The 27138-nt window shown below is 35.2% G+C and overlaps 1 protein-coding gene across 1 annotated transcript; it reads right to left on the reverse strand.

The window, feature by feature from the left end:
• Positions 1-532: 532 nt before the first annotated feature.
• LOC119067053 (UPF0472 protein C16orf72 homolog) lies at positions 533-25234 on the reverse strand. Its single transcript, XM_037169799.1, has 4 exons — positions 24859-25234; positions 1419-1499; positions 1194-1363; positions 533-1132 (listed from the first exon to the last, which is right to left on the reverse strand). The coding sequence occupies exons 1-4, from the start codon at positions 25037-25039 to the stop codon at positions 875-877; spliced, it is 690 nt and encodes a 229-aa protein (XP_037025694.1). The 5' UTR covers positions 25040-25234; the 3' UTR covers positions 533-874.
• Between the last annotated feature and the right edge of the window lie 1904 nt (positions 25235-27138).

The raw sequence follows: 27138 nt of genomic DNA on the forward strand, positions 1-27138 counted from the left end.
TTCCGACTCGACCCCACAACATAGATGTAAATTTCGTATAAATTGATTGAAATCACGACATTTTCAAAAATCGGCTAGTCATTGCATCCAGTATTTTGAAAAGCAGAGTACTGATGTCCTTCCATCATTGCGAGTTGAACTTTGGTGATGTCGATTTCGTTCAAATATTGGGGGATTGAAGTGCCAAACCAGACACAAGATAACAAATAGCTTCATTGACTATATAAAGAAAAATGCTTTCTGACGAAAAGTCAGGAAGTTATGAAAATTCGGCGATGTCCTTGGCGATATCCGGAAACTCCCGGATTTATTCAAAACGTCTTGTCGATAAAGTAAAAAAAATGAATTTTCCAATTTTGTACATTAGCAAAGAAGACGAAGGTAAAATTTCCCGGTATCCGCATTGTAACCAAAATTCCTTACCGGTATCCTAAATATAGCAGTATTTCTATACCCGCCGTTTCCCCTCGGTTTGCTCGGAATCGAGCACACAATTCAGCTTTTAAATTTGGTCTATGAAAACTCCAATAAAAACGGCAATCAAAATTTATTTGGTAGATTAGATATGGAGCAAATAAAAAGTTAACATTATTCAGTTCAAGGTCTCAACATATTCTCATCTCATTTCTTTCTTTTTTACAAACAGTCAAAATCACAAACTTGTTGCCGCAAGATAGAATAAGAAATTGATAAAATCGAAAAGTAACAACGAATGAGAAAACATAATAAATTATATATTTCTCGAAATTAAATAACTCTCGAAAAATGTATGCTGGCGACATAATGGCATTTTTGTAAACTATTTCATTCATTCTCTAATTTTGGATCCAATGTAAAATTTAAAAATCTGCGCTCGTAGAAGTGGGTTCTTCTTCTACAGAAAACGTTGTCTCTTGTTACTCATGCTTTGCACGTCCATATTGACATCTAACGGGCTGGCTGAACGTTTACAATGACGTGCTATTTCTCCAGCTACAAATGTATATAACTCGGGTGCCCGAGATCGTCGAGCTAGCGCCTCTTTAAATGTATGCATTTCGACTTCACTATTTTGAGAGTGTGGTGTGTACGTAGTCGGATGGTCTGATTTTATGTTATTTGAATGATGATGATGGTGATGATGTGTGGAGACCTAGAAAGCACAGAACACAGACGTTACTACACATTTACCTCATATCATTCGGAACAGTTACCTTAGAATGTATTGGTGGGGGCGATTTACCAGCTAAATAAGATAATAACTCGTCTTTACGAATATATCTTCTACGTTTACTTCTTGCCCAATCTGCCAGTTCTCTAGTCCTTCTTTGGTATCCATATTGTACGGCGGCCTCATTTGTTCGTTTCATACCATCACAAGATTCTAACAAAGGAATTTTTCGTAAAATTTGTAAATTTTGCGGTAGAATCAAATTTACCTTTATATAATGTAGTTACGGTTCCAGCAGCGGTTTGAAAAGGTAACCATAGTGCTCCCGTTTCATTGGTACTTAGTCTATCTGAAACGTGCCGACAGAACGGATTATTAGAAGGATGCTAGTAAGCGAACGTTATTAGTTTTTGGTTGACCGTTAATAATAATTCCGTTTACTAATATTTTCATGCAATTGGTATCAAATTAATGAATGTATTGGTAGATAGAATTAAAATATTTGTAAAGAGAAAATTTCCCGTGAGGTCGTCCCACAAAAAAATAATGGTCAAATGTAATTTTCCATTATTTATCACATACGCGCGGTGTTCGGATGTCAAAATTACTTAACTAGAAGTTTAATTCAAAAATTACACTTCAGGTCTATGTTGTTGTCTCGTTTTCGCTTATGTGATAAAATAGAGTACACACTTGTCACTATCAGTCTCGGCAAGCCTCGACTTCTTCGTGACAAGTGTGTAATATATATAAAGCATGCGTTGAAGAGTGGAAAACGCACTACAATCTGAATTATTGCAATGACATTTCGTTGCAAAAACTTAGATAAAAGAGGATACAACAATATACGCTAAAATAGTCAAGGTTCTGAGAGAACAGGTTAAGACACCCACGAAGGCGGGTGACACCGAAATCGATAAACGCACTTAGTACAGATTGTGTGTGAAATCAACTTGAAGAAAACGTTTTTTATGAAAATTCCGATTTTTGTTTTTGTTACGTTGCCTTTTTGATATAAACTTTGTAGCCTCTGAACTCAATTTGTGTGCACCGCCTTCGTAATCAACTCAGAGTTGTCTTAACCTGGTTCTTTCAGAAATTTCTAAAAATCTAGAATTCAGTTTTGGATTTTTAGAAATTTATTTGGAGGCATTCCTCGACTATTTAAGCAAAGTCCAGAGTGCCGAAAGTAGGCAAGCCGCAATTAATCTCAATGTGGTAAACATTATGAAGAAGAGAAGAGAAGATTTTGCGGTAAACATTTTTCGTATAAACAGAACACTCGATAGTTTTAACGGTGCGAATAATTGGAAACGAACAATTAGAATATCGATAATAATATTTCGGTTGATAAAAAATATAAAAAAGGAGATATAAGTGGAGATAAAAAAGTGTGATGTGGAGATATGAAACTCCAAAATGGAGATAAATTCCATAGAAAATTGGAGATAATAAAATCTAATTTCGGAGATAATAAATTGTATTTTGGAGATAATATAACTAGTATGGAGATACCAAATGTATGGAATGGAGATGAAACAAATTAAAAAGTGGAGATAATAATTTCAGAAAAGGAGATAACATCAGAGATTAGAAATTCAAAAACGAAGATACCAAATGGAGATAAAAAACATAGCTAACGCCGACCCGTACGAAACACCTATTCGTATCAAAAGCCTTTAATGTGAAACTCTTCATTTCTCTTACTTCATTTTCTTCTCTGCTGAAAAACTATTCTCCCTTTAAAATCACTTACATTATCCACTCTTTGCCTTGTTATCATATACAACTAAATTGCCGGAGGCAATATAGACAGCCCCGTACGAAGACAAATTTCATAAATTCCTATTTAAACAGCTATATACCGCTATATTTAACTATATTTCACTGTAAATAAACATTTCACAGAGGAATATGCTATTATATAGCTCTATATGCCTGTATATAGCTCAATATAGCTGTATATAGGTATATATAGATGTCCATATATGGAATCCCTGAAACCCCACACACATAACAAATTATTTCCATGTTAACAGAAACTATCTAAGCATCATTTTTCCCACTTTATATCATTTTTAATAAAATCCAATATGGCCGCCGGCAGCCATTTTGTTAGGAGACCGGAAATAGTACCGACGCCTTACATTCGTTAATACCTTTCAAACAAAAAAAAATTCATGAAATTCGGTCAAAATTTACTCGAGATATTGTCAAAATACACCACGTTCACTGTACTTCCGAGTAGCCAGATAAGAGCTCACTCCAAGAGACCTAGCTCACGCTCCGGAGAACATAATTTCATTAAAAAAAATTTCCCTGATTGGTACGGTCAATACCTATCTAATAAAGCTAAAACAGACGAAATATGTTCAAATGTGGCCGACCTACAAGCAAAAACTGCTTGCCGCCCTGTGCCTGTTCCACACCAAGGGGTCTAACTTACGAGTCGGTCATCTGATTTCCATAAACTTTTTTTTTGTCGATCGGTATTGTAAATACCTTTTATTTGACGTATCACTTACAAGTTTAACGTTTAAATGTCCGGAGATATCTTCGAAAAACCGTAAAGCACTTATTGGGCCACAGCTCGGGAGGGGTCGATCCAAAATCACTCATCTTCGAACTTAGCCTGTCTTTTGACATTACCAAACGGGAAAAAAAAAGAATTTTCAAAATCGGATGCGTTTTACTCAAGTTATCGTGCAGACAGACAGACGGACAGACGGACATTTTTTTTTCGCGGATTTGGCATCTCTAGACAACCACAATAGGTTTCCCCTTACTCAGGGAGTCTAATTCGACGTGTTACAAACGTATGCGTAAACCTATAAGACCCCAGTACTTCGTGAGATATATATAATTCGAAGCAGACGGTAAGGGCAAAGTGTTTGCCTATGTTCATAGATGACGAATCCGCAATAAAAATTTTGTCCGTCCGTCCGTCTGTCCGTCTGTCCGTCCGTCTGTCACGTCGATATCTTGAGTAAATCAAATCCGATTTCAATTTTTTTTTTCCCTGAAAGATACTCGAAATAGTGAGGCTAAGTTCGCAGATGGGCGATTTTGGGTCGACCCCTCCCGAGCTGGGGCCTTATAAGTGATTTAACGTTTTCCGAAGATATCTGCGGCCATTCAAAGGCTACTCATGTAAGTGATACGTCAAATAAAAGGTATTAACAATACCGATCGACAAAAAAAAAGTTTATGGAAATCGGATGATCGACTCGTTAGTTAGACCCCTTGGTGTGAACTAGGTACAGGGCGGCAAGACGTTTTTGCTTGTAGGTTGGCCAAATTTGAACGCATTTAGATGGATTTTGCTTTATTAGATAGGTATTGACCGTACCAATCAGGGAAAAAAAAGTTCATGGAATTCGGTTTACCGGAGCGTGAGCTAGGTCTCTTGGAGTGAGCTTATATGTGGCTACTCGGCCGTACAGTGAACGTGGAGTATTTTGTCAATATCTCGAGTAAACTTTGACAGAATTTCATGATTTTTTTTTTGTTTGCAAAGGTACTAACGAATGTAAAGCAGCCGTACTACTTTCCACCTCCTGACAAAATGGCAGTCGGCCGCCATTTTGGATTTTTGTAAAAACAATAGAAATCGGTGAAAATGATACTTACAAAGTTACTGATCAGTGGGAAGTGATTGGTTATGTGTGTGGGGTGTTTCAAGCATCCCAAATATGGATATCTATTTATAAATATATACAGCTATATTGAGCTATATAACGGTGTAGATAGTTCTTTTGAGCTATATATTAGCATATTTATTCGTAAATTGTTTATTTATAGGTTAATATAAATTTTTGTAACAATTTTTTAGTTTGGGTTACAGTTGAAAGGAACGTCGTACGGGGCTTCGTAATTGCGCTTTGCGCAATTTTTAAGACGTGCACATTTCATAAGAATTTTACTTTAACGACGTTGACGGTCGCAGTAGGCTTAGGGTAAGAGTAGGGCGACCGATGAACTAGGGTCACGTACGCAATAGATGTACGGGTTCGTACGGGGCTCAGTCGCAGCGAACGCTCCGACTGTTCTGACGGCTCGTTTTTTTGTGCCGCAGTCTTTGTAGTACAATTTCTAAAATGAATGATATCGCTAGATAATAATAATAATAATAATTTGTAACAAAAAAAAAATTGACAGCTAAAATTTTACCAAAAAATCTGCGTCGCATGTGGCAGATAAATTTTCTTGTAGGTCTGTTCCCGAACATCTGCCACTTTGCGACGCAGATTTTTTGGTAAAATTTTTGTTGTTTTCAGTCAATTTTTTTTTGTAAAAATTATTTGGCAGATGATGAGGAAAACTAAGCCAGCTTGTTCCCTTGACTGTAAGTCATGGGTTTTACAGAAACAAATACACCGTACATAACGCGTTCACTATGATTACAAATGTATGGAAATGTGATGAAAAAACGTTAAATGTAACAATTTTGTGCTCTTTGTTAACATGATAACTTGAGTAAATCTCAACGGATTTTCAAAAAAAAAATTATATTCGACGAAGTATTGAAATCCTCAGATCAAGTTCGAAATAAAGTTCGTACATAACGCGTTCACTATGATTAAAAATGTATGGAAATGTGATGAAAAAACGTTAAATGTAACAATTTTGTGCTCTTTGTTAACATGATAACTTGAGTAAATCTCAACGGATTTTCAAAAAAAAAATTATATTCGACGAAGTATTGAAATCCTCAGATCAAGTTCGAAAATGGGTGGTATCGGTTCAACCATCTCGAAAGAAGCCTTTTCTGCTCTTTGTTAACACGATAACTGGAGCAAAGTTCAACCGATTTTCAAAAACTTTTTTTTATTCGATGAACCATTGAAATCCTCAGGTCAAGTTCGAAAATGGGAGGTATCGGTTCAACCATCTGGGAGTAGTTCTCAGAAGACGCCTTTTCTCCTCTTTGTTAACATGATAACTGGAGCTAAGTTCAACCGATTTTCAAAAAATAAATTTATTCGATGAAGCATCGAAATCCTCAGGTCAAGTTCGTTAATGGGGGGTATCGGTTTAACCATCTGGGAGTAGTTCTCAGAAGACGCCTTTACTGCTCTTTGTTAACACGATAACTGGAGCAAAGTTCAACCGATTTTCAAAATCTTTTTTTTAATCAATGAAGCATTGCAATCCTTAGGTCAAGTTCGAAAATGGGTGGCATTGATTCAACCATCTGGAAGGAGTTCTCAAAAAAAGCCTTATCTGCTCTTTGTTCACACCGTAACTGTGGTTATTTTAAACCGATTTAAAAAAAACAAATTTTATAAAACACAGAATTCCTGAGGTTAGGTTTCAAGATATTGATCTAACGATGTAGCTGCTGTTGCTAAACGAATTTTCAATAATTGTTTCTTGCTATTTTATTTTGTCTTGTTAACAAAAGCAATTAAACCACAAAAAATTAACGAGTGTGAAGTTCACAAGGAGGGATTCTCTTGAAAAACAGCCTACCGAAATCGGGCGTGTTTTCTAGTGGAACTTTTTATATGTACCTAGAAAGTATTTCGACCCTAGAAGCCAAAACCACTCTCAAAAAAATTCTTCGAAGCTTTTATGGCTGGTGAAAGGTGATCGAAAGCCGAAAATTTGCACTTTTCTTACCAAAATTTTTCCAGGTACACAAGCCGTACAGGGCCGTGTGGGGTGTCATTAGAAAGGTAATCACATGTACTATTGTTTTTGTCTGTGTGGAGAGTGTTTTTAAGAAATTAGACTGGAGTGAAATGGGTATCAACATAAATGGAGAGTACCTGAGTAATCTCCGTTTCGCAGATGACATCTCCCTGATGGCAGCTGATCTAGATCAGGCGCAAATTATGTTGCAACTAGAGAAATATTTGTGAGAAAATTGCAAGTTTGCTGTTGAAAACTTCAACTGCACATATTTCAGTGTGGATTAATTTTAAAACCAATGAGTCTCTATTCGGCTCAATAGTACATGTTAGTTCAAAGTTAGTACCTTCCTAATGACACCCCACACGACCCTGTACGGCTCGTGTACCCGGACAAATTTTGGTAAGAAAAGTGCAAGTTTTCGGTTTTTGATCACCCTTCACCAGTCACACAAGCTTCGAAGAATTTTTTTGAAAGTGGTTTTGGCTAGGGCCGAAGTCCTTTCTAGGCACATATAAAAAAGTCCATTGGAAAATGCGTCCGATTTCGGTAGGCTGTTTTTCAAAAGAATCCCTCAAGAGTTTAATTTTTATTGAAGACATTCATCATTTTATAGACAGTAACGGTCTAATATGAGCATAAAACCAGACCAGTAACATAAAATAAAGTTGTGAATCAAAAATTAATATCGTTTTGTAACTTCACGAAGATTTTCACTAAAACTAAACAAAATTAAATTATTAATGAGACATTTAGACCGTTCTGGTGTAGTTCTTTTTAATCAACCAATAAAAAATCTATTAAGAAGCTCAGGTTCAGACAGTCAAGGGATCTGACCCACCCAACAGATGGGATTTAGTTTGAACTATGGGTGTACAATTTAATTTTTGCGTAACGAAGCTGAAAGCGTCAACTCTAGCGATATCATTCATTTTAGAAATTGTACTACAAAAACTGCGTCACGCTTTTCTCGTATAAATTTTGTTGGGATATTATTTCTTTTTGGAAGTTTGAGGTCTATAATTTAACGAAATTCGAAAATCGAAAATTTGACGAAAATCGAAAATTTGGTGATTACCCCAAAAGTGACCGAATTTTCCCAGTTGCCCGACATACCCGAAAGTGACCAAATTTTTCCAGCTGCCCAACATACACAGAAAATGACCAAATTTTTCCAGCTGCCCAACATACCCCGAAAGTAACCAGATTTTTCTAGCTGCCTAACATACCCCGAAGGTGACCAAATTTTTCCAACTGCTCGCCATGAAAACCATAATATTCAAACACTTTGAATTTTGATATTTCGACCAAATTACAACCAACTTCACAACAATCATAACAACACTATCATCACAACACTATCATCACAAAATGGCTGTACTCGTATATTTTTATATGAGAGAAATAGTTCCGAAAATTAATTAATTAATTACACGAAATTCTGATTTTCCTGGGATAATGATGAATGAATCTTTAGTTCTAATGGCCTGTCTAAGGTTCCTGCAAATTTTTATGGAGATTGGCTGACTACTTTCCGAGATAGCCCGTCGATAGATAGATAGATAGATGCATACAGAGTAAGTTGAAAGATTTTGATTGTTTGGAAAAAGTCAATTTGGTGTATTTAGTAGGAAAAGTGACCAATTTCAAAACGATGTATCTCCGGTATTTTAAACCTACATAGTTGAGTGATAGCTCGTTTTGTTCGTCTTTAAAGCGAGAATATGATGGAATAGGTTTTGTAGTGATCAATACCAAAGGGTAGAAACTGAAATGTTCGGCTATACATAGTTGACGCGTTTCAAAAAAAAATCTTCGTTCTTTTTTTTGGGGATTAGACTGCGTCAAGTCCTCCGCTATAGCTCCGGACATGATACACTTGACTTGAAAAACCCACTGTTTTTGGTGCAGTAGCTGACCACAAAAAAACGAGTGTTTTTATACCTGACCAGTCTTGTTGCAGTAGTTGACCGCTACAAAATTAAGACATTTTTCAAATTTTTCGCAACAATTTCACTCTTAATTCACTGATATTAACCAATTTCAATGATAAAAACACATAAAAACACAAAATATCAACGAATTTTAATCACATCATTTTGTACACAACAATGCACATGGAAGGTGAATTTGTCACATGAAGAAAAATGTACGGAATTTGGTGCGGTCAACTACACAAACATGGCATATTTATGATGCAATGTTTTGACCACCATGTAATTAATCAAATATTAACTTTTGGACCCTATTTATGTTAATCATATTAATTGTCGAACTGTTTACTACCTCAAAACACCAAAACTTTGTCCATTAATAATTCTTTTGTCAATAAAAACCTTAAATTAGGCCACACCGATCTTACGATTTTCTTAAGAAATGTGCAACTTTATACTGAAATGGTGCACTGGTTTCATTTTATGGTTTTTTATCAAATAAGTAAACATAATCATCGCATTATTTTCATGAAAAAATTAATCTTTAGGCTCTAAAGATTAATTATAACGTTAATTTGCGTATTTTCATTCGTAATTAGTATAACTAATTTTGGCCTATTTGTATTGATTTACGATTGATTCAATGTCATACGGAAAGCCTGTGACTGGTATATGATCAAAAAATGTTCTAAAGAATGAGAATGCCCAAAGCTTCAATTAACGTGAGTTTTGAAGGTGATTCTGTGAAATTTGTTTGATATTTCGTTGAGCTTTGTTGCGAGATAGCGAGACTTAATTGTGTTCCTTTGTGAGACGCAGAGATTTTACTAAAAATCTGTGGACAGAATGTGACAATAAATCATTGTCAAATTTCTTCACGAATCCATATAAGGTAAGTGTCAATTTCATCCAGCTAACCTTATATTATGACTATGGTTGTAGGATGCTAATCATAAGAGATTGTGAAACAAAATGGAAATCGGCTGTACCTCTACTGTTTTTGATATCAGCCTTCTTGGTACATGACATAATATTTTCATTGTTCATTTGTCAACAGAGATCGCAAAGTGACATTTTAGTGATATTGCAAAAACTTCAGGTGATTTCATTAACTTTGGGAACACGGGTTCTTCAATTGAAATGATTGATAGGTCGTTAGATTCGTCTTTCATTTCTAGAGAAGACGCATCTTTAATTTTTACGATTAATTGTGTTTATTTTCGGTGCAAGGCGTTCAAAAGTTAAGGCGTGTCACTACGTAAAGAGTTTTTCGGCAAAAACTCAAGAAATAACTATTGTAAATCATTGTTATGCTGTACTATTGGTTCAATTTATTGTGGGAAGAGTGTAGGATGTAAAAGTAATGCATCCTATAATCGCATAGTCATAATATAATTGGGTAACTGTACATAAAATAAAAATTTAAATGAAATTTCATACAAATTTTTTATGCATGAAGATTGCAAGACATGAGAAAACAAATTTAAATAACCTCAAGATCTGACAACATCTCAGCGCTACAAATGTCTCAATTAGGCCTAAATCTGCTGATATCAGACTTTATCAATTAGATTCTTCTTCTTCTTCTTCTTTTTCAGCCTGTTTCTATCCACTGCTGGATGTAGGCCTCTCCAACTTCTTTCCATTTCGTACGATCCATTGCCATTTGCTGCCAGTTTGTACCTGCAATATTCTTAATTCCGTTTGTCCATCTCTCTGGTGGTCTACCTATAGCTCGTCTTTTATATGGTCGCCAGTTCATGATCTTTTTGGTCCAACGTTCGTCTGTCCTTCTTGCAATATGTCCCGCCCAGCTCCATTTCAGAGATGCTATTCTTTCCATGACATCAACGACCCTGGTTTGTTGTCGAATCCATTGATTCGTCATTCTGTCTCTGAGTGTTATTCCAAGCATACTCCGTTCCATGGCTCTTTGTGTCACTCTCAATTTTTCTTCGGATGCTTTCGTTAAAGTTAACGTTTCCGCTCCATAAGTGAGCACTGGAAGGACACAAGTGTCGAAAACTTTGCGTTTCAGACTATTATTCATTTTGCTTTTGAAAATTAGTCTGAGTTTTCCGAACGCTGCCCATGCAAGACCAATCCTACGTCTTATTTCTGCAGTTTGGTTGTCCAGACCTAACTTCAGCTTATGTCCTAGATATACGTAGCTGTCGACTCGTTCAATGACAGTGTCACCAATTTTGATTTCTCTATCGTCCCCGATGTTGGTCATGACTTTTGTTTTCGATAAGTTCATCTTGAGGCCAACTTTGTTTGCCTCTTCACTTAACTGTTGTAGCATAAGCTGAGCCTGACCTAGATTCGCTGCTATCGGTACAATGTCATCAGCGAAGCGGAGATTGCTCAGGTACTCTCCATTTATCTTTATTCCCATTTTACTCCAGTTTAACTTCCTAAAAACACTCTGCAGAATCGCCGTGAATAATTTCGGTGAAATGGTGTCACCCTGCCTTACACCTCGGCCAATTCTGAATTTCTCCGTGCTCTTATGAAGTTTTATACATGAAGTAGCATTTTTGTACACATATCGAATTGTGTTGGAGTACCTTGAGTCTACTCTACATTCGTCTAATGCGTCCAATATCGACCATGTTTCCACTGAATCGAAAGCTTTTTCGAAGTCTATGAATAGCAAGACTATGTCGATGTTGTATTCACGACACTTCTCAATAAGCGTTCTCATCACTTGCAAATGGTCGTTTGTGCTGAAACCAGATCTGAAAGCAGCTTGTTCAACAGGTTGGTAGAAGTCGAACTTGTTAGTGTTCCTCTTCGTAATGATTTTCATAAACAACTTGTAGAGTGTTGACAATAGGCTTATGGGTCGGTAATTTTCCAGCTTTGTTATGTCTCCTTTTTTATGCAGCAATGTAATTACCGCATTTTCCCAAGCTTCTGGTACTTCTTCCCATTGGAGACATTGATTAAACAAAGCCGTGATTGCCTTTAATAAGGAGTCTCCACCTAGTTTAATGGCTTCCACTGGAACACCATCTTCTCCTGGAGACTTTTTGTTTTTCATCTCGGCTACTGCGGCCTTGACTTCATCAACAGTTATGTCGGGCATATCATCCGATCCCACGTTTCTTATTATTGGTCTATCTTCGGTTTCTTCCGTTGGACTCTGTCTTGCTGAAGAAAACAAATTCTCATAAAATTCTGTTGCAATATTTAATATCGCATTTCGATCCGTTTGGATCGTTCCTGTTTTGTCTCGTAATTTGAAGATTTCTTTTTTGGCGTTTGTCATTTTTCTCCGTAGGACTTTCATATTGCAGTTAGCTTCAATTATGTTTTGAGCCAATTGGACATTATATTTTCTTTCATCTGATCTCCTTGCTTTGTTGATACTTTTAGACAAGTTCCGGTATTCCACCGAATCTCGTCCTCCGTTTTTTACCAACTCTGCTCTGCTTGCGATCAGGTCTAATGTTTCTCTGCTGAGTTTTGATTCTTTCCCTTGGACGGATTTGCATTTGGATTTCATGAAACCCATTATTGTATCGACGATTTTGGTATTCAATTCGTCCAATGTTTCACATTGATTGTTGACGTTATCTAATTCGGCAGTCATTTTCGTAGCAAATTCTTCATTTTGTGTGTAAAGCCGTTGTACGTCAATCCTTTCACTTTTCTGAACTAGTTGTGATCTTTGAAATCTGGTATTTAACGTGACTCTTGCACGAACCATTCGGTGATCACTACCTGTTGAAAAATTGTTTAGGACCGTAACGTTCTTAACGGTTGACTTACAGCCAGTTATGATGTAATCGATCTCATTTTTCGTTACACCATCTGCACTAGCCCAAGTCCATTTACGTTGAGGCTTTCCTGCAAAAAATGAATTCATTGCGTACAAATTGTGTTGCTGTAGGAAGTTGAGTAAAACATTTCCACGCTCATTTCTTTGGTCGTTGCTAAAACTGCCAATAGAAACTTCGGAGTCTTCTTCTCGTTTTCCCAGCTTCGCATTGAAATCACCGATGAGATATTGGTAATGTGATGGGTTTTCGTCCAGAGCTTTCTCGACATCTTCATAGAATCTTTCTACTTCTTCGTCATCATGGGTGGACGTGGGTGCGCAATTAGATTACACTGTTATAAATATCTTGATTCATTTGAACTGATTTTTTCATCTTTTTTGAAATGGTCAATTTCTGAAGTCCAAGCAAATGACAATACTTGAACAAAAAAATTTCTTTGAACTCAAATCATACGTAATATCTCAATAAAAATATCTTTGATCTCATAAATTTATTTCTCTCGTAATAAACAAAATATTATGACTCCCCTGCTGGAAAAAAAGGAAAAATCCTTGAGGAATTTAGTTAGCGCTATCGCAGAGCGTCTCGAAGAAAATTGTATGAAAATGGATCCACGATCGTCAACGATTATTTTGTGTTTAAGTCAATCGATATTTACTCACAGAATTGGTAAAGAAAAGTCGAAGATTCCACAAAAATTCTTCTTAGAATCCACGACCATTCGTAAATGATCAATCGAAGAATACTTAAGGAGTTTGTACGGAATCCTCGAAAAATATGCAAAGATAGCCAAGTGATATACAACCTGTGCTTGTGAGAAACGCTGACGATTTTACGAAGAGTTCACAACTTTTCCAATAGTAGTTTTGAATTTATTGTTACATTTTCAAATCGATTAAACTCAAGTGATCTTTTATTGATACATATCTTTATTTATTACAATGGATTAACGCTAAATAAACAAATTTTTTGTTTAGTTTTACTCTGGCCATTTTTATTACATTATCGTCTAATGTTAGGGTAACGTGTTTTTTGCGAGTTAAATTTCTGTGGGACATAAAAATATTTAGTTGACTTGAAGAGATCGGGTAATCGTAAAAAGGTTCAATATATTTCACCTCTAACCCACAAATTTCATATGCTTTATCATGATTCTTAATTATTTTTGTAATTTTGAATATACTACCGTTGGTCAGAACGTAATTGTTTGGTTCTTTCACCGATAAATGCATACCATTCGTATAAACATTAGTGAAGGTTCCATCTTTTCTTACTTTATTGGAACGAACACGTTTTTTAAAATCACCTTCATAGTTGAGAACTGAAAATTTTTCAAAAAACCGATTGTTTATCTGTTCCAAGACCCGATAATTGCTTCGAGGTACTTTCTTTAGGTATTGTAAAAAATTTTCAAATTTAAATGCAGAGTATTCGTCTAATGGACGTTGAAGATGTAAAACATCTGCAGCTAAATGCAATGATGAGTGAACATTGAACGATAAATTTTTGTACCCATACAAAATCCCGAACTCTACGATAAAATCTTTGAGTAATTCGTGAGCTAAAGCATTATTTCTTAAACAATCTTCCAGTGTGCTGAGTATCCGAATAGCACAATGAAATTTTAAAAAATGATAGTAATATTTCTCCGGTAAAATATCTTGTAACAAAATAATGAGCGTGTATAACGTAAATTGCCGAAATTCTGTTGCCTTGTAGCGTTTTAAAAATTTCATTATGCGAGGCTTCCGGCAAAACTCTGAAGGCAATTGTTCCGCAATTTCAAATATGCTGACACTGAGCTTCCTTATGTTTTTCGCCGATATACTGTACGGTTTCTTTCTGTCGACGATCCAAAGAATGAACAATTGCTTTGTAACACCTAAATAAACATTGTGCATTGGATCAACAACGACACTCTTCACACAATCTATGGGTAGATTCTCTATCATCGTTGAGTCACGCGAGTGGTGATGATTGATATCAGTCCTGTCTCTAAAGCTAGAGTCAGTTCGAAGCTGGTGATCAACACCATGAAATATCATACGCTTTGAAAGTCTGGTTCCTGGTATGGAACACTTCGTACAACTGTTATACCCAGAATGCATCAGCGTGTTCATGATAAAAGCGCGCGCAGGAGCATCCATTACGAAAGCCCGAAATTTTATTTCGCTTCGTTCATTTCGATACAACAGCCCGTCAGATGCCAATATTTCTAAAATTTCTGTTACGAATGGTGTTAGAAATTCGTTAGGACTATCCTTATCATCTTTAGGCTTCCCGGACCCATAAAAACAACCAGCGACAAGAACTTCTTCGAATCCAACAACATTCATCATAATTGGCCATAATTCTGTATCCGATGAGTTAGAGGTGTTAGTTCCGTCAATACCGATATCCAATGTAATTGCCGTATTCGCCACAACCATATGCTTACATAAGAAATGCAACAACATATTTTCGACACCAATGTGTAGGTAGAACCCATTACACATAGGTATGATTTTCTCGTATGCGTACCTTGGAGTTTTTAGTAACGTCTTTGTCGATAGTGGCAACTCTGGAATTTTTTCCTTTAAAATATGGAGAAGTGCGTCAACCCAAAAGTGTGGTGTTTTAGAATTGACCGCCCAACTAGCTAAGAGAGCTTTAATATTTTCTTGCTCATCCGAGCTGTCATTAATTTCATCATGCGCGATTGAGTTATTACTAATGTTCAATGGTTGGTTGGGGTTTGAAATGTCCACTGCAGCATCAACAAGGGTGGCACCACTTAGAGGCGTTGTGTCTAATGCAAAATTTCTTACGTAAACAAATGACCTACTTCCGCTCACTAATTTGAATTATACCTTTCGATTTGTGCACGTCGAGGTGTCTATTTACAAAACTGTTGGCCTCCCTTCGAATTTTTCTTAACTGATTTCTATTATTATTATTATTCATTTCATTATGAAATTTCTTCGATGCTATTTGCAAATGAAATTTTTTTAATTACGAATTCTCTTCGATGCTATTTGTAAATGAAAATGTAAGTGCGACAGAGATTAAAGGAAAATAAACTTAACGTCTTTGCTCACTCGATTTATAATCAAATAATTGTCAAAAATCTTGAAATACTAGATTGCTAAAAACCAACATTAACTTCAAAAGTACTTGATGATTGTGCTCTTTCTATGATTTTTGATGACAATTCATTTTTATTTTGTTTATCATCTTCAAGTTATGGTACTTTCAAACGTAACCTCATATTAGTTTTGTTGTGTTTTATTTAACACAAAATTTTATATCAAAAAAGAGCTGCCATTTGAGTACTAAATTTAAAATCCTGTGTAATAAGAAGAGCGAACAATTGGCGGTGGTTCAAAATCTCAAGGTTCTGAAAGACATTAGTCTGTACTAAGAAACAATCTACAAAAAAAGAAATCGTGAAAGCCAAGACATTTCGTTAATAGAACATTTTATTTACAAATAGCATCGAAAAGAACATGTAATTAATGTAAAAAACAGGAATTTCTGTTAATAATTTAAAATTTGTAATAAAATTGGCCTGAGCATGTAATCTGATTTTGATCTCGTGTCCGTCTACAGCCTATTTGTGTTCACTTTGCCTTCCCGATTTTCTTCCATTGCGATCCATTGCCTTTTTGTTGCCAACTTGAGCCAGATATTTTTTTGATTTCATTTGTCCACCTTTCTGACACTGGAGAGTAATATTCCATGGCTCCGTTTTTAATGTTAATGTTTTTAAACATTAAAATGTTTAATGTTTTTAATAAATAAAAATTCCAACTGTTTAACTTAATTGTCATCGTTAATGTGATTTAAGGACGATTCAAACGATTGTGAATGTCTACACCACGATGGTAAAACTGTTTTTTTCGAAAGATCGTATAGATATATAATAGCAACACTTGATTTTGCGATACACAATACATTATCAACACATTGACAATTATGTTGTAACATTTCGCAGGCAGTGGTAGTTGTAAAACAGAAGATAACGTAAGTACTGGTTTGAACGAAAACAAAAAAAACAGAAAGCTCCATGCAGTATTGCAGTATGCGAGATAAATTATCGATAACCCCTGCGGAAATGAGTTATTTTAACGTTAATGTTAACCTGTTCCGGACGGTCATTTATTTGTTATCTAAGAAAAAGTGACCATAGTCGACAGCTGCCAAATAGAGTACTATTTCGCATGAAACTGTTTTTTAACGGTGTAATGCATTTGTATGAGACACTGTCACGTTTCAATGCCCTATTTGGGGTTGGGGAACCACTATTTCTAGAAGTTTTATTAATAAATAGGTCTAAAATGTAAGCCTTTGCACAGTGTAGTCTATTCTTATACGGCAAATTGCATATTCAACGAACTGAAGTAAAGTATTTGAAATTAAACGACTAAAACTGTTTTTGAAACGAATACACCAAACACACATAATCAAAGTTCACCTACACAATTGTATTAAAAAATCAAAGCAGCAGCTACCTTGATGAAACTCAGTTACATTACTCAGTTTCATCGTCCTTTTTTGCGATTTAAAAACTTCAGTCTTATTAATATGGTTTGGGTCGTCGCCGAATTTAAGGATAAATCCGTAGCACCCCCATCTTTGAAATGGATATCTGAATGTGACGGAAAAACATTTTGCAAGTGGCCCCTTAAAGATGTTGAGAAAAAGAACAGAGCGAACACCATCCCTGACAATTCGAAAAATTGGGAATTACACGAATGCCGACTTCTTATGAAAGGAGGTGACATACTGGATTATAGGGTCATAGCTTGGACGATTATAATGTTGTACCCTATATTACAGAAAGATTTGATTCGTACGAAGCAGCTCGGGAAGCAGTATTAATCTGCCAAGAACACTCGACTATGTCGAATTATATCAAAAGCAAATCATTGAAAAGAACTCGGAAACGACCGGCTAAATTTTCAACATCTGAGAGTGAGAATGACAATGCGCCCAAAATGAAATCAGTTAAACGAGCTCCAAAACAACCATCCCGATTTGCAACATCGGACACTGAGAGTGACAACGAGAACGAGCGTAAAGAGATAGAGTCCATGCGAAAATCCGATGATTTGAAAAGCATTATGAACGCTAAGAAAATGTATTCCTATACCCAGAAGACATCTACACCCCTTCAGAACACCCTGAATTCGATTTCCGATAATGCCAATGTTGATGGTGAAGTTGCAACAAAAAGTCGTAAGATTATACATCAGCCGAATAAGGAAGTAAAAGTTCAAAACGTCGCATCCAAAAAGCGCGCAGACGGTGGTTCAAACGGCACCGATAAAAATTCTAGCTCATCAAGCGGAAGTGACTCATCTAGCAGTGACTCATCTAGCGATAGTGACTCATCCAGCGATAGCAGCTCTTCAAGTGATCGTAAAAGGAAATCGTTCAAATTATCAACCGGCAACCGATCAGCAACTACTGATAAGAATGAAAATCTTCGTAAATCCTTTAAATCATCAACCTCCAATCGTTTATGTGATATCGATACAATTCGATTTTCACCTCAAGTAACCGCAACGGTCGCTGGTAATATTGAAAGCCGCCCGAAAGACGTTAGTCTTCGTGAATCCTCCCAATCACCAACCATCAATCGTTCATTTTGCATCGATACTCGTCGGCCGCTTTCACCTCCACTAGACGCAACAGTCACAGATAACAATGAAAGCCTGCCGGAAGACATTCGCCATGAGTCCCCCAAATCGACAGCAGAGAATTTCAATCGACCTCTTTTTTCACCAATACTATCAACAATAGTTGGTGACGATGATGAAAGTGGACCGACAGATATTCGTGAAGAATTGCGTGAGCTGAAGAAAATACTTTCGGCCATCACTCAAGTATCAAAGAACAACAGCATAGCTCTGCAAGAATTGAAAGAAATTTCACAGTGTTCAATCGCGATTTTTAAAGATCTGTCAGCAGAAGTATTTAAATGCAAAGAAGAAATCAAAAAAAGAAATGGTTTGTTCACTGATATGCTCCATCCAGATATTGAGGTGCCACTAAATGAACCTGAGCAATACGATGATTTGACTTCAAAACTGGGAGATAAACGGCTTGTGGCCAATTTGGTAAAAAATATACTTCACGGTTTCAATTATTCCAAAAACTCGCGTTAAATTTCACTCTTAGGCAAAATATTTGGCAACCATTCACAACGAACATGACGAAGAAGAGTTTGTCAAGGCATCAATGCAAACTTTGTTCACGTTTAACTTTTTTATGGAGAAAGTTACATGGAAAAAAGAGCCGGAAAGAGTGTATTTTAAGAAGTCCAGAATTTCGAAATGCTGGAGAGGTAAATCTTCTGTATTTTTGTGTAACGTCAAGACACTAGACTTAAATGGTACATACGTACCAACATTGTACTGAGCTTCCATGATCAAACCAAAATGTGAGATGTCGTGGATGTCGTATACACAATCAGCCCAAAATCCGTCATTTCTTACTAATCAACACATTTGTCAATCCATCAAGGGCTTTTTCCTACACTTCTAATTCTCGAAAATGTCAAAAATTATTTACCACAATGAATTGCTAAACGGAATTTCGCGGGGGTTGTAGAAAAACTGCAAAATTTCTTAACTTTTCTTATTTGCTGTTTTAACATGCTAACAAAAATATTGGTTCTTTTCACAACAGATAGCTTCAAGCTAAAGTTTGGAGCCAAAGATTCCAAATCGGACAAAGAGATCGACAAGTTCATTCATGGAGTTTGCCGTCGGTACAAAGATGCTAGCAGAAAAGCTAAGCGCACAGAATACGATTGATGCGTTTTATATTTTACGTTAATTATGAATTTTCTTCGATGCTCCACCATTCGTGGTACTTTAAAATTTAATTTACGTTTTCTTCAATTGCAATTCATTTACGTTTTGGAATATATTCCGATTTTTGTCGCGTTTAATTTTTAATTATAAACTTTCATCGATTCTAAGTCACTTCCGCTTATTCAGTTTTGTTTTTTCAATTTTAACCCTTCATTGTCGATCATTTGAAAATTAAGTTTTTTTGTAATAAAATACTAAGTCCGCTAAATGGTCATGCATTTAATCGTAAAAGTCTTTGTATCCCTTTCGTTTTTTATTTGCTAGCAGTTAAAATTTTTGTGGGTTATCACAAATATAACAGAAAATACTCTCTTTTCGTTCAGAACGTTATTAGTATATTATTTCCATCATTTCCACAAAGTGAATTTTGCGAATTTTAGTAGAATTTTCTTTTGACTACTTGGAAAAGTGGTGAACTCTTCGTAAAATCGTCAGCGTTTCTCACAAGCACAGGTTGTATATCACTTGGCTATCTTTGCATATTTTTCGAGGATTCCGTACAAACTCCTTAAGTATTCTTCGATTGATCATTTACGAATGGTCGTGGATTCTAAGAAGAATTTTTGTGGAATCTTCGACATTTCTTTACAAATTATGTGAGTAAATATCGATTGACTTAAACACAAAATAATCGTTGACGATCGTGGATCCATTTTCATACAATTTTCTTCGAGACGCTCTGCGATAGCGCTAACTAAATTCCTCAAGGATTTTTCCTTTTTTTCCAGCAGGGTCGCGTTAAACTACACATTCGTTTAAATTGCCTAATATTCCAATAAGATGCGAGTTGTTCAATATTGCAATAAGATTTCGCAACTCTTGTAAACTATGGCCCTCGCTTCGCTCGGGCTGCAAACTTCACACTCATCGGAGTTGTCTAATGTTAAGTTTGCTCTGTCTAATATTGTAATAAGATACCGCGACTCGCGTAAACTTTTTGATACTATACACTAACTGTGTTCTTTATGCAATTTTAGATATATGCTGATTGTTAAGTATCAAATATAAAATATCAATTACCAATAATCAACTATATAAACAGAATAAATTCCTATTTTTCTGGAATAGTTTCCAGATCCTTGGAGCCGACGTGGCCCATCTTTGAATCTAATCTCGAGAATTCCATTCCTCGTCGACTGAAACAAATTTCATCAATATTGGTTAAGAATTTAACTTCAATTTCAAACATACTGTGGTTACTAACATTTTAGGGTATTTTCTGGCAGAAGACCCTTGATTTTCGAGTCAAGGGAATAAATAATAAATTCACTCTGGGATTTTTGGCAATTATCTACGTCAATAGAAATATATTTTATATGTCTGTATCACAGGGATGTAACTTAAAACAATTTTTTGTTGTTGCTCCCCTTATACATTTTTGAAAAATGATCGACTCGTTTTTTAATTTTGTGAATGTTATAGTTTTCGGCAACAACGATTTTCTGTTATACACAGACAAAAATCCTGGATTAGATTTAAATCTTTTTCGGATTACATATAGGACCAAATTTATTTTTGGATTGAAATCTAATTTTTCCAAAGATTCTTCTTCTTCTTCTTCCAAAGATTACTTGCATTTAATCTTTCGAAAATAATCTGTCGACGGATTAGATCGAAATCTTCCTAGAGATTTCAATTTTTTTTATTTTGAAATTAAAATTTTTTTTTCCAAAATTTATTTGAATATTGGAGTCAGACTTATTTGTTTTATTTATTCTGAAATTGGAAATTTTATTTGTTTAATTGAAATTAAATGTTTTTTTTTTACTTACTATGATCAGGATTTGAACTCGTTCACCTCGGTATCTCCGTATCTCCAGTCCTGTACTTTACCACTGAGCTATTGGGTTCTTAATCTTAGCAAGATTATTTTCGAACCGTTGTTGCGGAGATTTTACTCTTTCAAAGATTAAAAAATAATCTTCTGAACGAAACCTTCGTACCAACTGAGGTAACCATCATAGTAAACGAGTTCAAATCCTAATCGAAGGCAACATTTTTTTTTCATTTTTCCAATTAACTATTATCATAAATCTGTATGAGCAACGATAAGGAAGTTGAGCCTGGCAAAACTATTGAAAAGTATCATAAGCGTATGGAAAATATTATTGCTACTATCAATTTTAGCCATTTTAACCCGAAACGCAATCTATCGAAAGATTTAATTTTTATAATCTTTGAAAAAAGATTGAAACGAAATCTTTCAAAATATTTAAAATATTCGTAATCTTTCCGTAGATTAAACATTTAATCCGACTTTTTTCTCTGTGTAGTAACTTTTAATTGACATCGGCAATTGCCCCTAAAATCGATGGTACTTTACGATAATTTTTATGGTAAAGTGGTCTGTGTTGTAATATGCATCAGCTCGGAGAGGGATTTGGGTTATCTTTGCATCGACCAGAGAAATGATAAGTTGGTACGCCTGTGGCATGCCAACTTATCATTTCTCAGGGATCGACACATAAAAAATTATATGCACTCTTCCAAATGTTTATTTTGACGAGTTAAATTATGAGCCGCGCCTTCGGCTTTAGGATCACAACCACCAACTCGTCAAAATAAACATTTGAACACTGATGCATAATATTTATAACAGATCGTTATAAATAGTTTTTGTTAAATTTCGATTTCTTAAAAAAATAAAAAACGAGTCAATCAGTTTTAATGACATTAGAACAACGCGGTTCACAGAATATGACGATAAGTTCTTATTTTCTATATTTCTTCTAAATTAATTAATTAATTAGTAATTTTTTCATGACTAATTACATAATTAATTATTTGCATAGAATTGTCGAATTATTTTTTTGATTTTACATCAAATGATGGCCACAAAAACGCAATTAGAAGAAGAACTACTAGAACGGTCTAATAAATCTCTCATTAATGATTTAATTCTGTTTAGTTTCATTGAAAATCTTCGAAACTTTGTATAAACTTGTGACCTGAGGATTTCAATGTGCATTACTTTAGCACAACTCAAGAGTTGAGTTGAGATTGAGTTGAGTTGAGATCTCAAAAAAATCTTGAGTTGAGATTGAGATGTCAACTCAACTCAAGATTTTCTTGAGATCTCAATCTCAACTCAACCTCAACTCAAGATCACTGAAATTGAGAATTGAGTTGAGATTGAGATCTCAATCTCAACTCAAGATCACGTCCAACAATCCGAATCATAATTTTGCCCAAAATATAATTCAAATCGTTAACATTCTTCATACTATCATGGGTGTACTAAATACGTTGAATCGTTTGCGTATTCTTGTTTATGTAGTGACGAACGTTCAAATATTCGATGAAACAGCCTTCCGAAATCGGACGCATTTTCTAGTGGATTTTTTGTTATGTGACAAGAAAAATATTTGACCCTAGAAGCCAAAACCACTTTCAAAAAATTTCTTCGAAGATTGTGTAGTTGGTAAAAGGTGATCAAAAACCGAAAACTTGCACTTTTCTTACAAAAATTTCTCCATTTACACGAGCTGTACAGTGTCGTGTGGGGTCTCATTAGAAAGGTAATCACATGTACTATTGAGCCGAATATGGAGTTAGTGGGTTTAAAATTCATCCACACTGAAATATGTGCAGTTAAAGTATTCAACCAAAGACTAACACTGTACGGAACGTACATGGTCGTGTGGGAAATATCTGCATTTTGGCACCAACTTTTTTTCCAACACTTCTGTGGGCTTGCAGCACAAAAGTACTGGGTTCATTTATATGTGGAACGATAGTGGGTGACGCCAACTACAACACCCCATACTCAGTTCCGCGGAACAACGAAGCTGCAGAGAAGGAGTACTCTCCGAACATTCACTATATTTTTAGTCATAACTCTCGTGGATAAACACGCACCAAGCAGTGCGTATACTCTATCTGTAGGTCTTTCCAAGGCCGACATTCGTACAACATTACAATAATTTAAAATAATTTTTTATTGAGTTATTGTCGAAAAACTGTTTTCGGTACCCTCTGACATGTGATCACTTTTAAAAACTTTTCACAGAAAACCAATTTTTTTTAGAAAAAGTGGAAGATACGTGTTTCCTAGAATTGAAAGACGAATCCAACGAGCTATCACTCATTAAAATCGGAGACAGCTTGTTCCCAAAGTTAAAAAAATCACCTGAAGTTTTGGCGATATGACTCTTAATGCGTTTACTTCATTCCTAGGGAATTTATCCTTTTACGAAATGTAACGTAAAGGAGTTTAGTTCGTCCCTACAGAATTAATTTTTTACTAAATGAATACAAATATTCATTGCACATAAAAAACGTTTTAACACGCCGAGCGATCCGGCTTTTTATGTGCAATGAATATTTGTATTCATTTAGTAAAAAATTAATTTTGTAGGGACGAACTAAACTCCTTTAAGTTACATTTCGTAAAAGGATGAATTCCCTAGGAACAAACAAAACGCCTTTACGGCGAGAAGAAAATTATGAATTAAGTCGAGATTGAGATCTCAACCTCAACTCAAGATCACTAAAATTGAGAATTGAGATCTCAAGTTTACTCAAGTTATCGTGTTAACAAAGGGCACAAAACTTTAACATACAACGTTTTTTCATCACATTTTCATACATTTTTAATCATAGTGAACGTGTTACGTACGTACAGTGTATTTTCTTTTGTAAAACCCATGACTTACAGTCAAGGGAATTATGTAATTAGTCATGAAAAAATTACTAATTACAGTGAACGACATCTCAAATGTCTCACTGTCATTTTTTTCAGAGAATGTCATTGTAAATTTGCAATGACACAATAAAATTCTCAGAAAAATTTGACAGTGAGACATTTGAGATGTCGTTCACTGTAATTAATTAATTTAGAAGAAATATAACACGGCGATGCGAAACGATCCTAAACGCTCAAATGTTTTCCAAATTAACATGAAATTTGGTTTTGGCAAGTTAGTTTTTCTTGTATGCACTGTCTGGTGTATCATTTGACAACGCGATCAAATTTATTATCCTACACGATAAAGTTTACAATTTACAATGTTGTCGTTTTTCCTCGTCGGTGATTCGCAATTTCAATAAGGTTTTTTACCAAATCAATTGATCTTATTGATTTCTTTACTGAAAAAAAACTAATAAACATTCTTCACAAAATGGTCTGAAGATTTAGTGATACATGGCGTTGATCGGAATGCTAAAATCGAATAATTAAAGTACATTAAAGTGGTTTGAATTTAGTCAATTGTAGTGTCTTGAATTTGAGTAGGATGCGGTTATAGTATAAAATCGCAACTTGGATGGTTTTTTGATATCTCGTTATCTTTATCTTGAGAAACGATCAAATTTTAATTTTAAAGTATCAAAAATTCGATGAAATTAAATTGAGAAAACTTAGTTTTATAACGAAAAGATGAAATAAAAATACTAGAAATTCAACCTTGCCCTTAAAAACTCAATGGCCATTTTTATTTTCAATTTTAATGTAAAACGCCCAACATACGAAAAATGTTACAAAAAATCCATACCTTTGTACAGCTGAGCAATGGAAGTTGCTGATTCTTGGAAGCTACTCCAACAATTTCTTAATGCCAGATCACGTTCTGATAAATAAACTCTTTCATAATCTGGCTGCGAAGTAATGGCCTCAAAATGACTACTACTGCTAGCTTCGAAGAAATCTTCTTCAAAGAAATCTTCCTCGTTCATTTTTCTGTTGAAAATGGCTTTACGATTATTAATTGAACACAATTTGATAACTATTTGATTTATTGCAATTAAATTGACCGATACGAACTGATTTTTCTATTAATGTTGATTGAAAATATCAATAAAATGTTTCTTTGTTTCTCTTTCTTCAAGATGGGGTATGACACTTCAAACGCGTTCTAATGGTAATAACTCGCAAAACTTTTGTTATTGTCAAGTTGGATGTTCAGCATTGGTTTCAAGGCATTGGTATTGCAAGGCTTATGACACTTCACGCGCTACAAATGGTTCACTTTTAATTTACTTTAATTCAAGAAGACATCAATATCGAGCTGCTATTATCAATTATTGAAATTTCGAATTACGAACGAGGAAAAACGACACCTTTTATCACAACTTATCGTGTTAAACTGTTGTTTACCGAATGCCAGTACATACAAGAAAATTTAACTTGACAAAACTAAAAAAAATGATAATTTCACCGTCTTTTAATACACTTTAATAGAGTGATGCCGTTCGAATTTCGAAAACATTTCGATCAACTTTGTCCCCGCGGTTTCTTCACTCAGTGAAGGTTTGACGATTCGTTTAATGTTACACTGACAGTTGTCTGACGTTTGCCGTTCAGATACGATAGTGAACATCACGAGTTAAACTGATTGTGCACATGTGTTTTCTTTTGCATAACTTTTTATTTCAGGATTCGCGACGGTATTTAATTGAGCAAGAATATTAAATCAGTTTAATATTTCTACATAAAGAAATTTAACTTTTGGATTATTGGAGCTATCGATTGAAATTTTTAGCCCCATACGAAGTACTGGGGGCTTATAAGATTAATATGCCGTTTGCAACATGTTGAATTGGAAGCAGACGGTAAGGGCAAAGCATTTGTCTATGTTCATAGATAACGAATCCGCAATAAAAACAAGGCATCAGAACAGTCGGAGCGTTTGCTGCGACTTAGCCCCGTACGACCCGTAATCCTATTTCGTCCGTAACCATAATACGTCCGTAGCCGTAATACGCTCGGAACCCTAATACGTCTACCTCTAATCCGTCTGTTACCAAAATGCAAGTCAAGTTGGGCATGGTCAAATTTACTGAAAGTGTTCATTTTTAAAATTGCGCATAGCGCAATTAAGAAAGCCCGTACGAAGTACCTCTCAAATAAAACCATCAATTTACGACATTATTTTAGAAACCCAAAATTTTTTGCCAACTTTCCATTGGGTAATCAATTACCTCTCAAATGAGACAAAAACTAGCAAAATCGGTTGAGATTTACTCGATTTATGTGCAAAAACCATTTAGGGCCTTAGTCCAAGGGCCCAAATTTGAAACTTTTTTTGCCATTATTCTATTCGGCATTCAATTATCTCTCAAATGAAACAAAAACTAGCAAAATCGAATGAGATTTACTCGATTTATGTGCAAAAAACACTGAGGGCCGAGTAGCGGCCTTAGTCCAAGGGGCCCAAATTTGAAACTTTTTTCGCCACGTTCTTTTCGGTACTTTTTAAACTGACGACAGTAAGCACAGTGAAGTGGATAACTTTGGCGATTTTATGTGCAAACTAATCATTAGGGTGTAGTGGTTTTTACAAAATGTCTTATTTCTTTTAAGGCTCAGCCAGAAATCTACTCAATTGGTCCTTCTGATCATTTTATGGAAGAAAAAAAAAATTAATTTTGTGCTGCCGCCAGATCAATTTTTGAAAATTTCGTCTGTTTCAGTCCACGTCACATATATCGATTTTTTACGGTCGGCGTAATGTACATAAAAAGTTGGGTCCAAATGGTAATCTAATCTCCAGACTTCACAGATTATTTTACAAAAAAGATCGAGTCTAAAGAATATTTTTTGAGTTCGTGACTGATTGTCAAAGTTGGAGACTTGAATCTCACTTCAAAATTTGATGAAAATGTGGAAAAAATCTAAATTCAACGTTAAATATGCTAATGCAATGTTAAACCGCTGTGAGTCAAGAGCCTTAAAAGAAATAAGACATAGAAATAAGACATTTTGTATAAACCGCTACACCCTACTAATCATAGCCAAGATCACAACAGCGGAATATTATCTAAATTCCTGCAAA

Source organism: Bradysia coprophila (genome assembly GCF_014529535.1).
Source record: "Bradysia coprophila strain Holo2 chromosome X unlocalized genomic scaffold, BU_Bcop_v1 contig_117, whole genome shotgun sequence".
Lineage (NCBI taxonomy): Eukaryota > Metazoa > Arthropoda > Insecta > Diptera > Sciaridae > Bradysia > Bradysia coprophila.